General features: G+C 48.3%; 1 protein-coding gene across 18 annotated transcripts in view; it reads right to left on the reverse strand.

Annotated features, from left to right (window-relative positions):
* The window catches only part of CSGALNACT1 (chondroitin sulfate N-acetylgalactosaminyltransferase 1), a 31,934-nt gene that overhangs the window by 7,478 nt on the left and 7,586 nt on the right, over positions 1-16,870 (reverse strand). For 8 of the 18 annotated variants that reach the window (XM_065062490.1, XM_065062496.1, XM_065062495.1 and 5 more), the window contains 2 exons: positions 3,931-4,178; positions 1,031-1,949 (listed from right to left, as the gene is read on the reverse strand). In XM_065062490.1, coding sequence (XP_064918562.1) covers positions 1,031-1,664 — 634 coding nt within the window. In that variant the 5' untranslated portion in view covers positions 1,665-1,949; positions 3,931-4,178. Of the gene's footprint in view, positions 1-1,030; positions 1,950-3,930; positions 4,179-4,988; positions 10,282-10,304; positions 11,007-11,116; positions 16,864-16,870 lie in introns of those variants that run through there. The other 10 variants (XM_065062482.1, XM_065062481.1, XM_065062491.1 and 7 more) reach the window with 10 other exon arrangements.

Genomic DNA, 16,870 nt, shown 5'->3' on the forward strand with positions numbered 1-16,870 from the left:
GTTTTACCCACATGTCCTCTAAGTCTGCAGTATAAACATTAGAGGGTGAGAAGGGCAAGTTTTTCCTCCTGTACTAAATTCAGCTGGGTCAGCTGTGGATTACATCTCACAGGCAAGACTACCAAACAGCAAGCAGGGAACGAGCTGGTTCCCGTGGACTGAAACTAGGTGAGCCGTATTGAAAGTCAAAACGTAGCTCTTATTGAACGAGAACCAGTTGTGAGTCCTTGGGAACGAGTTCTGTGGAGTCGTGTCCCTTGTCACATTTCTGCTGTGGATGCTCCTGCCCTGTGCAGTCAGAGCTGCCCTGAGCAGCTCCCGCGATACGGCTGGAGCCGCTGATGGGGGCGAAGAGCTCCTGACCGCAAACAAGCGGGTGCTCGGATTTAGTGACGCAAGATGGGAAATCAAAAAAGGCCGCTGTTAAAAGCGGCGCTTTAAAAAACCACACGTGCCGCCTCAATAGTACATGTCAGGATAAAGACAAGTACCTGTTTTGCTCATTTTGGAATCCAAGGGATGAGCCGCACGAGTCCTGGTATAGAAGATACCCTGTGAAGGTTCAGCTTTCCATAGTTACTGGCAGTTACGGGTGATACCAGCTGAACTACTGAGCTCCAAACCTATCTCACCACGGCTTGCTCTGGCAGAACGGTGCGGGTGGGAGTGATGGTAACATTGGCATTCAGACTGGAACTGGAGTTAGCAAACTTAACACCGGTTGCGGATTTGGGACTGCAGCCTGATGGTCTGCCCCTTGCTTTGCCAGTCCTGAGGCAAACACAGGAGCAGGGAGCTGTGAGCACACGCCGTGGTCACCACGAGGGACGGGCAGCTCCGCTGTCACCGACTCCCCTCGCCAGAAAAGCTGTGGCTGCAGCTGTGGCTGGGATGGCATGGCTGGGTCCCAGCACTAACACCGCCCAGATGTGTGCTCAGAGATAACACCCGTCTCCATCAGCAACACAGTTCCACCAGAACCCCACACCGGTACCGAGCGGGTCTTCCAACCCGCTGTCCGCATACAAACCTTCCACGAAGTCGGAGGCTGCATACACGCGGTGTTTGGCATTGCCGTCCCCCTCCGGATGGTTCAAACTCCCCACGGCTAACTCGATCACCTCAACCAACTCGTCTCGCTTATCTTTCCTGACAGGTTTCTCTTCTGGGTGGCGTGTCAGCCCCGTCTCCAGCTGGTAAATCTTCTGCAGGGTAAAGCTCTCGAAGGGCACGGCCGCGTACTCCGTGGCCAGCTTCACGCCGCTGTGCACCTCTGCTCTGTCGATCTGGGCATGGAGGAAGGCCAGCAGGTTAGTCTGGGCCTTCTCCAGGCTACTGTGGTCCAGCCGTGTGTCCGAGGGGCCCGGGAACTGGTCCTGCACGTTCTTCAGCTTCTCGCTCCTGTCCTGGAGCTCAGCCTTCAGCTGGGCGATTTGCTTCTTCAAGCTGACGATGTAGTTGCGGTGCTGCTCCTCCCGCTCTTGCAGAATGGCTTCGTATCCCTCCTTGGCGGTCGGACTGTGCGCCCTGGGCAAGGCCAGCTGCTGGCTGTTACCCTTGGGTGTGCAAGCCAACATGTAAACAATGGACACCGAGCAACACGCCACCACCAGCACGCCTGCAAGTCGGGGGAGAAACAGAATAAAACCTCTTCGGAGAATCATCTCTCAAAAAGCAGAGTCTAACCCCACACGTGTAACAGTCCTTATGTCCACACAGTGCCACAGAGGCTCCTGGACTTGGAGCACGCTTACGCAGATGCATGTATGTACAAAAACCGTCTCAGCTTCCTTAAAATACGTGCGCCACCTGTATATTGGGCTCTCTCTGGTGCTGACCCAGCAGGACCAAAAGGCAAGTGGCAAAGCAGACAGGACACCCCCTGATCCTCATGGCAACACCTGCGCTGCTGCAGCCTCATCAGCCGCTGGCGGATGGCGCCTGGGGACCTGAAAGACAAATGACAAGGATTTACACACATTACAATTTGGTCACTCAGTTCAGACCATTCACTGTTGTTTCTCAGCTGCTCTGGTGGATCTCAGAGCTGCAGAGCACTTGTGCTAAGATGCTCAGTTTGGGCCCAAATCCACGCTGGTTCAAGGAACTCGATCATTTTCTCAGCTGACGACAGACTTAGGCCAAGGCTGAGTGACAATCGAATGAACCCCTGACACTGTCCCCGTGGATGCAGGCATGACAGCATGCCACTGGTTGTGACCACAGAGATTCCCAGTCCTGTTAGTCACACATCCTTGCTGGCAGACCCTTAGGTACAAAAAGTTGATCTAAGAATAACAGTTTCAGGTTTATTTCTAGTCTCGAGTCAAATTTCTCTGTAGGACTTCTTATCAACTGCTACCTGACTTCCTCCCTCCATGTCTTGCTGGACTATTATTCTATATACAGCAATCATGCAGAGATACTTCTGATCTCTGCAATGTTACCTATATTTTATCAGTCTGCAGGGCTTCTCAGAACAAATCACCAACTTCTAGAGTAGGAATTGAGGGGGCTAGAGTGAGCTATACAAATACTGCTGTGCTTTACCCGGGTTAATGCGGAATGGTTGTTATAGTATCTAGAGGATTCTCCAGAAAATGTCAGCACTTTCAAAGGGAGAATTGCTGGTGTGGGAAGGAGAAAGGGAAGGAGAAAGGGAAGGAGAAAGGGAAGGAGAAAGGGAAGGAGAAAGGGAAGGAGAAAGGGAAGGAGAAAGGGAAGGAGAAAGGGAAGGAGAAAGGGAAGGAGAAAGGGAAGGAGAAAGGGAAGGAGAAAGGGAAGGAGAAAGGGAAGGAGAAAGGGAAGGAGAAAGGGAAGGAGAAAGGGAAGGAGAAAGGGAAGGAGAAAGGGAAGGAGAAAGGGAAGGAGAAAGGGAAGGAGAAAGGGAAGGAGAAAGGGAAGGAGAAAGGGAAGGAGAAAGGGAAGGAGAAAGGGAAGGAGAAAGGGAAGGAGAAAGGGAAGGAGAAAGGGAAGGAGAAAGGGAAGGAGAAAGGGAAGGAGAAAGGGAAGGAGAAAGGGAAGGAGAAAGGGAAGGAGAAAGGGAAGGAGAAAGGGAAGGAGAAAGGGAAGGAGAAAGGGAAGGAGAAAGGGAAGGAGAAAGGGAAGGAGAAAGGGAAGGAGAAAGGGAAGGAGAAAGGGAAGGAGAAAGGGAAGGAGAAAGGGAAGGAGAAAGGGAAGGAGAAAGGGAAGGAGAAAGGGAAGGAGAAAGGGAAGGAGAAAGGGAAGGAGAAAGGGAAGGAGAAAGGGAAGGAGAAAGGGAAGGAGAAAGGGAAGGAGAAAGGGAAGGAGAAAGGGAAGGAGAAAGGGAAGGAGAAAGGGAAGGAGAAAGGGAAGGAGAAAGGGAAGGAGAAAGGGAAGGAGAAAGGGAAGGAGAAAGGGAAGGAGAAAGGGAAGGAGAAAGGGAAGGAGAAAGGGAAGGAGAAAGGGAAGGAGAAAGGGAAGGAGAAAGGGAAGGAGAAAGGGAAGGAGAAAGGGAAGGAGAAAGGGAAGGAGAAAGGGAAGGAGAAAGGGAAGGAGAAAGGGAAGGAGAAAGGGAAGGAGAAAGGGAAGGAGAAAGGGAAGGAGAAAGGGAAGGAGAAAGGGAAGGAGAAAGGGAAGGAGAAAGGGAAGGAGAAAGGGAAGGAGAAAGGGAAGGAGAAAGGGAAGGAGAAAGGGAAGGAGAAAGGGAAGGAGAAAGGGAAGGAGAAAGGGAAGGAGAAAGGGAAGGAGAAAGGGAAGGAGAAAGGGAAGGAGAAAGGGAAGGAGAAAGGGAAGGAGAAAGGGAAGGAGAAAGGGAAGGAGAAAGGGAAGGAGAAAGGGAAGGAGAAAGGGAAGGAGAAAGGGAAGGAGAAAGGGAAGGAGAAAGGGAAGGAGAAAGGGAAGGAGAAAGGGAAGGAGAAAGGGAAGGAGAAAGGGAAGGAGAAAGGGAAGGAGAGTTAGTGCCGTTACCTTTTTGCAGTGATCTTCTCCCTGGATGATCTTGGTCTGCAGCAGCAGCTCCTCTGCTCGCCACAATCACCTCCTGTTTATCTTACGCCTTTCCCAGAAAAGGTGTACTGTAAGGAACACCATCGGGCTCAGCACACCTCTTCATTGCTTTCAGATCCTCCAGCTGCCTACATCTTCAGTCTGTCTCCTGCGTGGCGAAAGGCTGGAGCGGAGGCGCTTCCTATGGACGTGCTATAAAAACCAGCCTCCTGCAATGTAAAGGAACACGTCAAAGCAGGGAAAATGTGTCTGGGCATCTCTAACGGCACTAGAGATGTGGCCGGAGGGCTGCGAGGAGGTGGTGTGCGGCGGGAGAGGGCCAGGAAGTGGCACGATGTGGGACATAAAACTCCGCTGTGCTCGTGCGCTCCGCTCCGCACAATCCCCCCATTGAGCGGACTGGCAGGAGCCGAACATCACTGAAAGGATTAGTTGTGCTAACACGGCATAAACTGAAATTACGTCTCAAGGGCTTAGATAAACACACAGTTTCATTTCTATAAGCAGCATCAGACCCGAGGTTCGGGTAAATAGCTCTTCAAATGCTGACCTTAAAATATATGTGTCTGTGTATATATATATATTTCTGCTAAAAAATACTGGGTCTCTCTTCAGTGTACCCTTTTTCCTATCTAGTTTTCTAGTTTGTAACTTCACCCATCAACAAAGCATCTTCAAACACCCTTCAGGGCAGTAAATTAGCTGAGCTACTTTGTCCTCTGAACCGGCATTCTCAGTACAAGAGATTCAAGCCACGAGGATTTCCAGCTTCTTCACGGGGGTTTTGCCATCGCAGCCAAAGTGTCCTGACAACAAGCGCTCATTACTTGCCCTCTGTTGCTACACATATATTAAGTTGTACCGGTGGCTCCCGTGATGGACATTTCAGTACACACACGTTTCTGTGCTGTCTCCTGGGCGTGTTTGGAAGCAGCACCGATCCGCGCCGCTGCCAAAGCAAGCAGATTATTTAAAGCCAACACTAAAGGCGGTCACGGCACCTCGGCTGCAGACGGTACCTGAAAGCTGGGGACGGTGACTCCTCCAAACAACCCCGCTGTTGATTCCACCGAACCTACGTGGTTTCACAGCAGCCGAGATGAAGGGCAGGCAAACAAACGTCAGGTTCTTCCAGGAACTGACAAAAACGCCTCTGTACTTTACAGCCGTCAGCTGCACCAAGTAGCATTAGTCTATTTGCAAAGAGAAGCTTTAACGGATAGATGAGGAAAAGGACATCAGTTCTTAAGAAAACCTTCTGTTTGCAAAAATATCTTCAGCCTCAGCTGGAGCCCTGAGTGGGGCCAGAGGTCACCCCGCTCACAGAGCTGCATTTTCGAGCCTGAATTTCTGGCTCCTAAAAACCAAATGATGAATTTGGGCAGAAGAAAGGGACTCAAACCAACCCTTTTCTATATATGCACTTCCCCTCTGATCTCTGCACTCGCCTCACTCCTCATGTCGAGGGCAGAACAACAGCCGCATTAGCGGAGGCAGCGATCTCACAGGGCACGTGGCGGCGGCAACGCCAAGTAACTCCATGTTGTCAAGTGTTTGCTGCCACAGCTTCCTATTGCAGATACAACAGAGACTGGCAACTACTGTTTTAGCACACCACAATTTTTAAATGTCTTTTTTTAATAAAGGCAGTGAATGGCAGAAGCTGCTTTCAGTTTCCAGGTAGGTGTTTGAAACGCCTTTACTGAACGTTCCAGTGAGGTTTCACTAGAATCACGATTAGTTCCAGAACGAGCTGCAGGGAGGAGGAAACAGACGTGCCACCCAGACTTTAAGTGTCTTCCCAACAAAACAAAGACACTCTGCAGCCACTTAGTATTTGCCTTGAACTTCTTAATTTCGCAGCCTGCGCGTAGCCCTGCAGACAAATTGGTCGGTTTAATGTAGGAACAAGACTGTGCCCCCTTCTCCTCTGCCCCCCACCAGAAATTCAAGCCACTCAGAACTATGGAGCAAGTGACAAGAATGAAAACCTAACCTCACGCAGGTGCATGTGGAGGGAATGGAAAAGTCAATTATTTCTGCTTAATGCCGAGCCCTGATCTCTCACCCGCTTCTCAGCCCAGTTCATCTGCTCAGGACTGAATTAGGAAAAAAAAAGGCTGAATAAACAAAAGAACCTGCCTGATAAACCAACTGTGTGCACCTTCACAACCTTCCTGCATCGTCCCGTCAAAAACCACCGCGCTGCTGCCTCTTGGGTTGACGCTCGACACGTCTCAGACAAACTGCATCAAATCCTGATGTCTGCAGCTGCTAGAGCACTCGGAACAGAAATAAAGCGTTGTTAAAAGTCGCGTCCAGAATCAAAACGCTCAAAGCCAACACTTGAAGACAGCAGATAACTTACTGTAAGAACCTTGGTTTCCTAAGCTTTGATTCCAGAGTCACCTTCAACAGAGGATCTTACTTGTGTTTCCACAAGTACTCTTGACCAAACCAGTCGGTCTCTAACCCTGTCCACAGAAAGACAATGGTGCCGCTCCCCTCTATAATTAAGAATTACAACCTGATTATCTAGCAAATAACTTACAACAACTATTAGAAGCAATCTGAAGACAAGAAACCCTCAGAAGCATCGCTATGCCTGCAAATACTACATTTGTCCTTGCGAGGAAACTGCCAAGTGGCTGGGTTTATGTTCACGACAATGCTATAGGCGTCTCACTCTCACAGTTTCAAAACACATGGTGAAGTCATGGTATTTCCCTTCATTAGTACTCTGGACCCCAGTGCTGCTGATGTGATTGGTTCCCTCTTATCAAGGTAAATCAGTAACTCGACTGAGCAGCACCTGAGCTGCGCTCTGAGCTCCACGTGCGCTGGGCTTCTCGGGTCGGATTTCCCCAAGACCCTCCGAAGCAGAAATGCAGAGGTGCTCCTAAAGCCTCCCGCTGTCATATGCGGTAAACACGGCAGAGATGGTTATTCTACAGTATTGTTATTTCTATCAAAAAAAACACATACTCAAAAGGAGTATTGGGGTCTGTTTCTCCTCCCAGTGCACATACGTTCTGTATGTGGGGGTATCAACGTGGATACGCAGGCAAGAGTCAAAGTGTCATCGCCTTCCACTCTCCACTGTAAAGCAGATTGGTTCTAAAGCAAAAAAACACAAAAGTTAAACAGCAATGAAGCTCTAACTGCATCTAAAAGAACCAATGCATCAGCTAAAATGATCTCCACACATAATGTCACTGTTTATTACAAAAAAGAACCATTACTTCAAATAACTGCAGCATCACTCCCAGAACTGCTTTCTCTCCCCCAGACCAACGTTATTCCAATTCATTCCAATCACCCTACGCAAGCCCACGGATAACAGCGTGCTAACCCCAAACACCGCCTTTTTGCAGGAAATTAGCTGACAGAACAAGGGCAAGCTGCAGCCAGGGAAAAGCACTAACACATATTACCGTGATTTACTTCATTTTAAGATCTACTTCAACAACTGCTCTGCATATAGAAGGCTTCCAGAAAGACTGGACTCGCTCCTAACACAACACGCAGCCACACCAGCTTCGCAAATGGCTCAGACACTCAGCATAGGAAGATGTATAGAAAACAAAATCCTTTAGTGTTTCCTGCTTAAAACAAACAATATGATAAATTTTGCTTTTCTATTTAAATATTGTTGTACAAATATTTTTTGCACAAAATACAAACATATATCACTTTGTGCCAGGAGCCCTATGGATGCTGCCAGGTGCGCATCACCGGGTACCACAGCCAGGCTTTGGATGAGACCTGGAGTCCGGTGCGTGCACAAAGACCCATGAAGTATGTCAGCAATTAGCGAAGGCTTCAGCATGTATCTAATTAAGCAAGAGAGCCATTTATCACTGATAAAAATACACAAACGTGTGACTATGCTCAGAACCAGGCAAACCTAGCTAGGCTGAGCTGCAAAGCAGCCTGTGTGCGTATTAGCTTCAGGCAGGGCTCGCAGGTTTAGCTGCCGTCAGACCAGCCTTTCGGCTGCACCTGCAAAGTGTAATTAAAGTCCACAGCCTTGAGAAAAAGCCGCTAAGCAATAAAGTACAATAACAGTGACTTCAGCTCCCTATCTCGGGCAAGTCATCAGGAAGTGTAACAGCAATATAGTTGTAAGAGGTCTGAAGAACCCAGTTGGAGCAGGAGATCCCCTCCTCGCCAGCAATCCCTGTACAGCTACTCCCAAGCTAGACGGGGGGCTTGAGCTTCAGTAACTCCAGCGGAACAGAAAACAAAGGAGTTTTCCTGCCTCCCGAGTCCAGCGCGTGTGAATTGCGGAGAGACACGTGGCTCCCGCAGATCCTGCCCAATCCTCGTGGCAACGCAGAGCCCGCAGGCCTGTGCGTCCTGTACTGCAAAGTAAACCTGCCTGGTAGCGTGGCAGTGATGCAAATAAAACCATTCAGAGTGAAGGGAACAAGAGAAAAACCATCTTGGTCTAGCAGGTATAAAGGGCTTGCTGTGTTGTCTATCCTGAGCATTAATTATCAGGACAGGAACGAATATGGCTGATTGAGACTATTGTCCAGCTATTACAAAAGAAAATCAAGTTTCAGAACACAAACAACCAGGAAACAAATGCAGACGGGTCCAGTCTTGAGACAGGTGCCCCAAGCCCCAGGTGAAGCAATAACCCACCCCGCGGCCCCACCAATAACCCACCCCGCGGCCCCACCAATAACCCACCCCGCACTCCCCAGCTTCCAGACCTCACATACCAAGCCCAGCTCTAATAATCCACATTTCCCCGTCAGCACTGATGGAAAGGAAGAGGCCGGTCCCCTGACTCACCCCACATTTCCTTCCTCCCCCAGGTTCACCCTGACTATTAATATAGAACCAGCCCGACCGAGCTCATCACCGCTGGTTTGATTCACGGCGGTTTGCTCACTTACCATTTCCTTGGCATTTCCTTGATTCTCCTCCCAACTCTTTGAAAAGCCCAAACTTCTTCAGTTGTTTTCAACACAATAAAGCTGTTTATCTTTGTATGACACTATCACTTCTATGGATTTATTCTGAAATAAAGTATTTCAACAGGTCAAGGTGCTCTGCTCTGTTTCAACTGAATATGTCACGGTGCCTCGACCTTCCACTTCACGGCAGGTTTTGTGTGTTTCTGGGAAAACGCCAGAACGCACAGAGCCCCACAGAAAACGTTGCTTTTGGTCAAATATAAGTAAAAATATATTTTAAAAAACATTTTAAATGTCATCACACTTCTAGACCCTTCAGTTAAGTAACCCAAGCCACATTTGGGTGTTAACGAGACGCCTATTCACAGTTCCTTCAGTTTCTAAGGTTTCACCTCTGATCCTCAAATCACACTGAGAATGGGATCTAGGCTTCCGAGTTCTCTATGAACGGCCTTGATTCCAACCAGCAGCCTGACGCTGCAGCCTACGGCTGTCTGACCCGCTGACGGACAATATGATCAACTTGGCTTTTCTATATAAATATTGTTGTACAAATATTTTTTGCACAAAATACAAACATATCACTTTGTGCCAGGAGCCCTATGGATGCTGCCAGGTGCGCATCACCGGGTACCACAGCCAGGCTTTGGATGAGACCTGGAGTCCGGTGCGTGCACAAAGACCCACGAAGTATGTCAGCAATTAGCGAAGGCTTCAGCATGTATCTAATTAAGCAAGAGAGCCATTTATCGCTGATAAAAATACACAAACGTGTGACTATGCTCAGAACCAGGCAAACCTGGCTGCACTCCCCAGCGCCCAGCAAGAAATCTCAATTCCCACACTGAGTTCTATTAGTATTTAGGACTAAAACTGCACTTTCTTACAGACATTTTAATTGCAGTTATTGCATGCTTGTCAACAGCTCTTATAAACAAGCGGTTCAAGCTAGAAAGGTGTTAAACATCAACAGGTCGCAGAGGAGGCAGAGCTGACTGATGGCACCAGTAAAACCAGTTTCCCTTGCCAGTAACAGCTCTATTTTCCCTGTTTTGTTACAGCCGCAGTCAGGTCAGCGTTTCCTGAAAGGTTCAAACAGCCCATGGCTTAAAACAACAACTCGAGCTCCCAGCAGAAGCGAAGCACGTTCCATGCTTTAGGAAATACCGCCCGCAATATGAACTCACACAAATGGTTGTTGTGGGTTTTTTTTTCCTTGTTGCGCCAAAAAAATAACCAGCTTGGTTTGATTTAACAAGACAAAGGTCGACGAAAACCCAGCTTTTTAATTATCATCTTTCAGGAGAGTTCATCTTTTCAAATACAAGTTTCCTGAAACACGATGCATTTGTAAAGCTGTTCAGAAAACAGGAAAACAAAACCAAAACTACCATTCTCACAACCTACCAGAATTTTAGAAGAGAAGAGATTTCCTTAGGACACGAAGCTTCGTGCTGCTGAGTCTTTGTTTCTGTTCATATGGAAACCTGCCTGCAAATGATATTAATTTTTATTTTAGCAAAGACTGGCTGGAATATGCGCTGGCACGGCTACAGAGGCCAACAAAACAGAAGGAAGGAATTGCTGCTATGCCATTACAGATTGCTCCCTTCCCTTCCTTCTAACAGAGTTTGCTGCAGAACGTTAAAATCGCACTGTTCTCAGTGAGATCCCACGGGGTTTAACCCACAGGGGGACACCCGGGAGCCCACGGGCTCTGCTCCGCTGTTTGCTAACCCGCGAAAAGGGCAATGCGGCTGTTTGCTGCAGTGTGGGGAGTGCACACGGTCCCATCACCTTCCCTAAGGTCCCACTGTAACCCCGCAGCACATTCCCCAGCACAGGCGTGCACTTAAAGTCCCTATACCGACAACCAATTACTCCCATTGAGTGCGTTGTTAATAAGCAGTGACAACTGAATAGATATGAGTAAAGTTTCTGCAACCCCACACGTGGGAACACTGAAATATGAAATACCTGTAGTATTCCATAAAAACTGGTTGAGATCTATATTACTTTCATCCTTACATGTCCACCAGCTCTGCTCTGTAGATTGTTCCCTCAGCACAGAATTAGTTCAATGAGGGCAGAATGTTCCAGGGCTGGGATCTGAAAGACAAATAACAAGAGGATTTTCTTGCCCAGAAGAGGGAGGAAGGTGAACAGCCGCTGTTGTTGAAAGATTCTGCGGGAAATCATTAAATCCGAGCAAACGGCACCTGAATGTGGACACGGAGCAAGTGGAAAGGGCAACGTGCATCTGGTTTAAACACAGCACAACTTCGACCCAAACTGTGACAAAAAACTTCAGCAGAAGCGGAGACACTGCGGGAAATCCCTGTGTTTGTAAAGCAAAGCAGCGGTAAGGGAAGCTGCTCGACAGAGCAGAGCAGGTCAGGTGTCCATTTAATGGCTGTAACGCCTCCCGCAGAGGATGCCAAGTGCTTTGGAAGGTAAGAAACCAAACACTCCTACAGCAGAGATATATTTCTAACCCTTGTCACTTCCCTCAGCATAGGTCAATACTTTATTACAGCCATGCACAACGAACAATTCTCCTCTCAGGGTTAAAACCCCATCTAATATTTCCCTATTTTGACCCCCCATGCTGCTTCCAAGTTGTTTCTCCTCCATCCGCCCCCTTGCCGGGGACCCAGCCCGTGCAGCTGTTGGTGACCAGTCCTTTCAGCAGACACCATTTCTAACAGCTGCTCTCCTCATCGGTACCTCTGCAACCCCTTCTGCTAAGTTCCAGTCAAATAGGATCAAGAAAAGAGCATTCCTTCACAAATAACGGGAAAGTGCAAAGATTATCATCTTGTGGATAACCCCACTGGGGCAAGATACAGTCCCCGGCAGGACTCTCCCATTTACTCTTAGTAAAAAACCCACACGCTGAGATATCCCTGTTACCCGTGTCAGGCACTGCACTGGCTACTGAGTTATCTCCCCAAATCCACCTGCTCACAGCAAGAGCCACATTCCCGATGGGAGCCCGAGGAGTTTACCTGGTTAACTTAACCACCTTGTCTGTCAACAGCACCGTGCGACTCCAGCAAATCCAACTCACCCCAGATGCGCTCAGCACAAAAGGGAAAAAATATAGAAAAACAGATGCTCTTGACCACCCCCTGTTGGTTTTATGGACCTGCTTCTGCTTTATTCCAGATCACCTACCTCAAAATGGATCAACGGCTCTAAATATAGGAAATGCAAGGGCCAGGCACTGATGTGAGTTAACAAGCTGCTTGCTAGCTGAGGAATCGCGTATACATGCAGTACTACAAGTCTAACTACAGAACAGCAAAATGCGGCATACAGACATAAAAGTCATCTGTGGATAAAAGAAAAAAGGGGTAAGAATCTATTGCGAACGTGGTTAAATAAATAAAGCCATTTCGTCCCAGCTTTGAGTAGCGAATATTGCCGTCATCATCCGTGGGGCAGAGCCAACCACTCCATGTGCCATCTCGCCGCGCTCCCTTTGGAAGGGCCGAGCTCCGGGCAGCGGGTTCTGCTCCACACCAAAGCTGTGCGCATTCCTACCACTCTGTGTCTTCTTTCTGCCCGTCTTGTATCTCTACACAGCAAACTTGTCCAGAACAATGATGTTTTGTACTGCTCAACACCTTGCACAGGGCAAGTCGGGTCCAGTTGGGGCCCCAGTGGGTATGAAAATAGCAGATAGTGGCGCAGAGTGTCCTCATTCCCCCCAAAGAGATGCACATCGGTGCTGGCAATCCACCCAGCAACTTTCAATATGGTAAAAACTATGGCTCCAGGCCAGGGGAAAAAGGAGTAAGAAAATGGTAAATACCTTGAAATCAGAACTCCTCCGGAATCGCGTCTTAGCCTTCAATATTAGGAGCCTAAAACACAACCCTGTGTGTGTTCGCAGCTGCACACAAGGTTCCCCAGCTGCTGGCAGATCTGGAATCTCACATCCATCTGTCACACGGGGGCAGAGAGAAGCAAATACCTTGGCTGGGATGTCCCATTCTGCACGTCCTTGCTTTCCGAAGGGCACACCCTCAGGGCGGCTATTTTGACACGTGCACCTCTTGCCCGGTGGAAGCTCTACCGCTCTCCTTGATTTCCAGATGAGATGCTCCGTGCAATTCACTCTCCTTCCTAAGTGGGAGGTTTAGGGATATAGCTACAGACAACACCACCATAGGATGGGCCCCTCTACATCCGTGAGCACGGGAAAGAAGGTTTCACGGTCTTGAGAGAGATGAGAAGCAGCTTCTTCAGCTGATGAACTGCATGTGAGGGTCCCTCTAGATACGGGTCCCTAATATCCAGGCAAAGGAAGCCAAAAGTAGAGACAACTCACAGTGATGGGCAGAAAAACCTGCTTTTGGGCAGCCTCCTGTTGCAGAGGAATCCAAGCCAAGGCTCATTCCCCGAAAGCAGCCCTCACTGGAGGCCCACGCAGTGCTGCATCTCCCAGCAGCAGCTCCACTGCTCGCAAACGTACCAAGTTCAGCCGCTCACAAGTCCTGGCAAGGCAGCCCTTTCCCAGCCCAGCCCCACACCGGCCCGGCGCGGCTGTGTTCACGAGTCGGGTCTGTCCTAAGGCTGCCAAAAAGCGCACAGAACCACCAGAAAACGCCTCCACCACACCCACTGCAGACCTGCAGCCCCACAGCCCAGCCTGCTCACGCTCAACACTTCCTATAGCAAAACCCATGCGATCTTAAAGACCCCGGTTTCCCCGTTTCCTGCTCAGTCTCAGCCAGAAAACATTTCTATCCATTACTGAGGAAAACGAGAAAGCTTTCTAAAGGACAGGGCAATTTACGCTCCCAAAAATGATATTTCCGTGATGGTCACTGTTAAGTTTTTCCTTCGTAAAGGGAAGTTCCCCAAGGAGTTAAGGAAATGAAGACACAACACTAGAAGAAGAGCATTTCTAACAGGCAGCACTAGTTCTAGTGCAACACAAAACTGCCAAGGCATATTTCCCTGTGCCCTGTGTAAAATACGCTGAACAAAGCTCCTCCGTCCCACTACTTAAAGCAACACCGAGAACACAGACCCCGCAGCTTGTCGGATCACACAAGGGAACCACACTGATGACCTCGGTAACTCCCAAAGCTACCTAAAGGGATTTACAAATGATTATTTCCTACTGCAAACAGCAGTCAGCGGCAGCTGTGACACAAACCTCTCCACACCGCTGCTTCTGTGCCTTCTAGGTAGAGCGCAAAGGTGCGGCAGACAACATAACCATGATTTTCAGAGTATTACACGTGGATACATTTAGCTCCTCTTCACTGCTTTTTCCTATAAACATGCACTTCCTCAATGACTTTTCCCACTTCTTCTGGAACGGCACCATTCTCACCAGGCATTGGGACACTTCGGCCTCTTTACTTTCTTGTTTTCTATACCAATACGAAAGCTTCCAACACATGTCCCAGGTTAAAATGTCAGTTAAATAGATTTCCTCAAGAGTCAGACAATGTAATCACAAACCCTAACGGTGCTACGTGCTGAGCAGAGAGGAACTGCGGACATGATTTGGCTCTAATTCTTCGAATTCACAGATGATTTCTGAAAGACACAATAAAGGTGAGTCAAGAAAGATGAAGATGACGGATGCAAGGACTGCCTCAAGGCTTCCCCCCCCTTTGCTGTCCTGCCAAAGCTGACTGATTTTTGTGGGAATGTACCAATATCAAAGATTTTTAAACTCTGGGATGAGAGTCCCGATGGAAACCAAAGAACTAGATTTAATCTGTTCCACGAGCACTTCTGTAAAACAAATACCAGCGATGAAGGATCACGCAGGACCCAGCAGCTTTGAAACTCGGTCTCATATGATATAAATACAGTCGCACAGCTCATTCATCCTCTTTTCTAAACCTCCTGTAACTGATTACATTGGAATGGTGCCCATCAGAGAAGACATCGAGACAGCACCCTTAGCCATGCTGCAAGTTGCAGAGGCACAAAACGGCATGAAATGCTTAAACCTTTGCAATAAGGGTGCTCTTCTGTGCTGCAGAGCACACAGCTCTGCGCTCTGAACAAGTAATGCGCTTACTCCCTGATTAAATTACTCCTGGAGTGGAAAACACATTGAGTTTCAATTCAACTGCCTGGTTCAGTTGGCTGAGGAGTTACTGAGCTCCATGAATATGGAAATAACTGGGAATCCTACACCAATACAGAGGAGGAGGAATACGTGACCCACATAAAGGCGTGTGGGACTGCCGCAAAGTAAAATCATAGCGTTACAGTGAACAACTGAAAAGGTCTTAGTATAGGGATAGGGGTTAAAGCACAAATAAAATAGACCAGTAAAACGCCCGAGGGTCCCCAGGAGAGATGAAAAGCCTTTTCCAAGGCTGTTTGCAGGCTGTCACCCCAGGAGAGCGGCGAAGCCCAGAATTTGTCAACCCCTGGTTCCTAACTCCAATCCAGACCTTCGCGGCTCTTGCTGCTGAGGTTTAATTCGTGTACAAGATCACTAAGCAGTGCCAGCCAAGTTCTTGGACTCCGGAGCTGTGGCCTCTTCAGTAGTTCACAGCCAAAACGTTCTGATGGGAAGAAAGATCACCACCCGCGAGAAAACACCAAGGTTCACCACCAGCTGAGCTTGTTTTGGGCAGCTCGAGCAAACGAACCGCGAAGAGGGCAAGGAAAGCACAGCCCTGCACTGACTGCAACAAACAAACCCAACCAAACCTGTGACACACCTCCCTTCAATCTAGAGACAAGGGCCCCTTTCCTTGGGCACAGCACACCTGTGCTCACCGAGGAAAAGGAAGCTTAAACCATGGCTGGAGAAACGCAAACACACAGTTTAAACTCTTTCTGGCCACACCTGAAAATGAGCACTACTGACTCCGGTAATACTTCAAATACATCTTACAACACTCTTTAAAGAGTATTGAGATGTGCTCTCAAAACACACTTTTGCACGAACTGCACATTTGCAGTGATCTAGTTTCTTAGCACAGTTGGTTCCAAAGGATTGCAGAGTGAAGCTTGATTTTCCCTCCTCTAACGCTAAGAGATTTTCCTTTCATTCCGTTCACATTACATAAGTGTTATTCATTTCCTGAACAACTCTCAGAGAACGCTGGGCTATTTATGAAATAGCTTATTAATTCCGTCGTAAGTATCTATATACACTTGGTTCAGTTAAGCATAAGAAAACGCCACCACAGCCCTGTATCTCACAGGGTCACCCCACACCGTCCTGCAAACCAGGAGGTGACAGGTTCTTTACCTGTGTTCTCACCCTATGGCTCAAACAAATCTCTGCACTGGTTTTAAGCCAGTAACCACCACTTTCATAAGAAATGCATCAAGCTAAAGTATTTCTGCTTCCAATTTCTAGGATTTGAGTCAATATTCTGATGTGTTACATGTTCCCCTTGTTTTTTATTTAACTTTACAGCCATGCGAATAACCCGATTCACAACACACGCTACATACCCCTTGCTAAGAGCTTTCCACAAGTTCATTTAAAATCTCTCCCCTGAAATCAAGAGGCTTCACCTTCTCACAAATAAAGCAATGAAGTTCCCTGTAAAAAGGGTGTTTCACAACTGTCACCTCTATTTTCAGGCTCCTCCAGCTGAAGAGCAATGGTTTGCTTAAATACCGGCTCCAATTCAAAGTGTATATAGGAAAGGCCACAGTAAAAATCCTCCTCTGCAAGTGAACCCAGCTCTTGCAGTTGGGCACCGTGAAGGATGGCAGCACCTACACAGCCGTCCTCAACGTTGATGAAAACATGGATACAGTGAACACAAAGTACACAAACACGGACACACTTGGGACTGGCCAAGTTGAAATCTAACAGCTTTATGAAGGGCTACAAGGGTAAAAAGTAAATACAAAGACAAGGCATCATCTGTAACGGGGACCCGCTTTGTTCCCCAGTGAACACCATCGATCCCCGGCACGTGCGACACCGCCCCGTTCCCTCTGGATATCCACTCGTACGGCTGTGA

This window comes from Columba livia, chromosome 4 (genome assembly GCF_036013475.1).
Source record: "Columba livia isolate bColLiv1 breed racing homer chromosome 4, bColLiv1.pat.W.v2, whole genome shotgun sequence".
NCBI lineage: Eukaryota > Metazoa > Chordata > Aves > Columbiformes > Columbidae > Columba > Columba livia.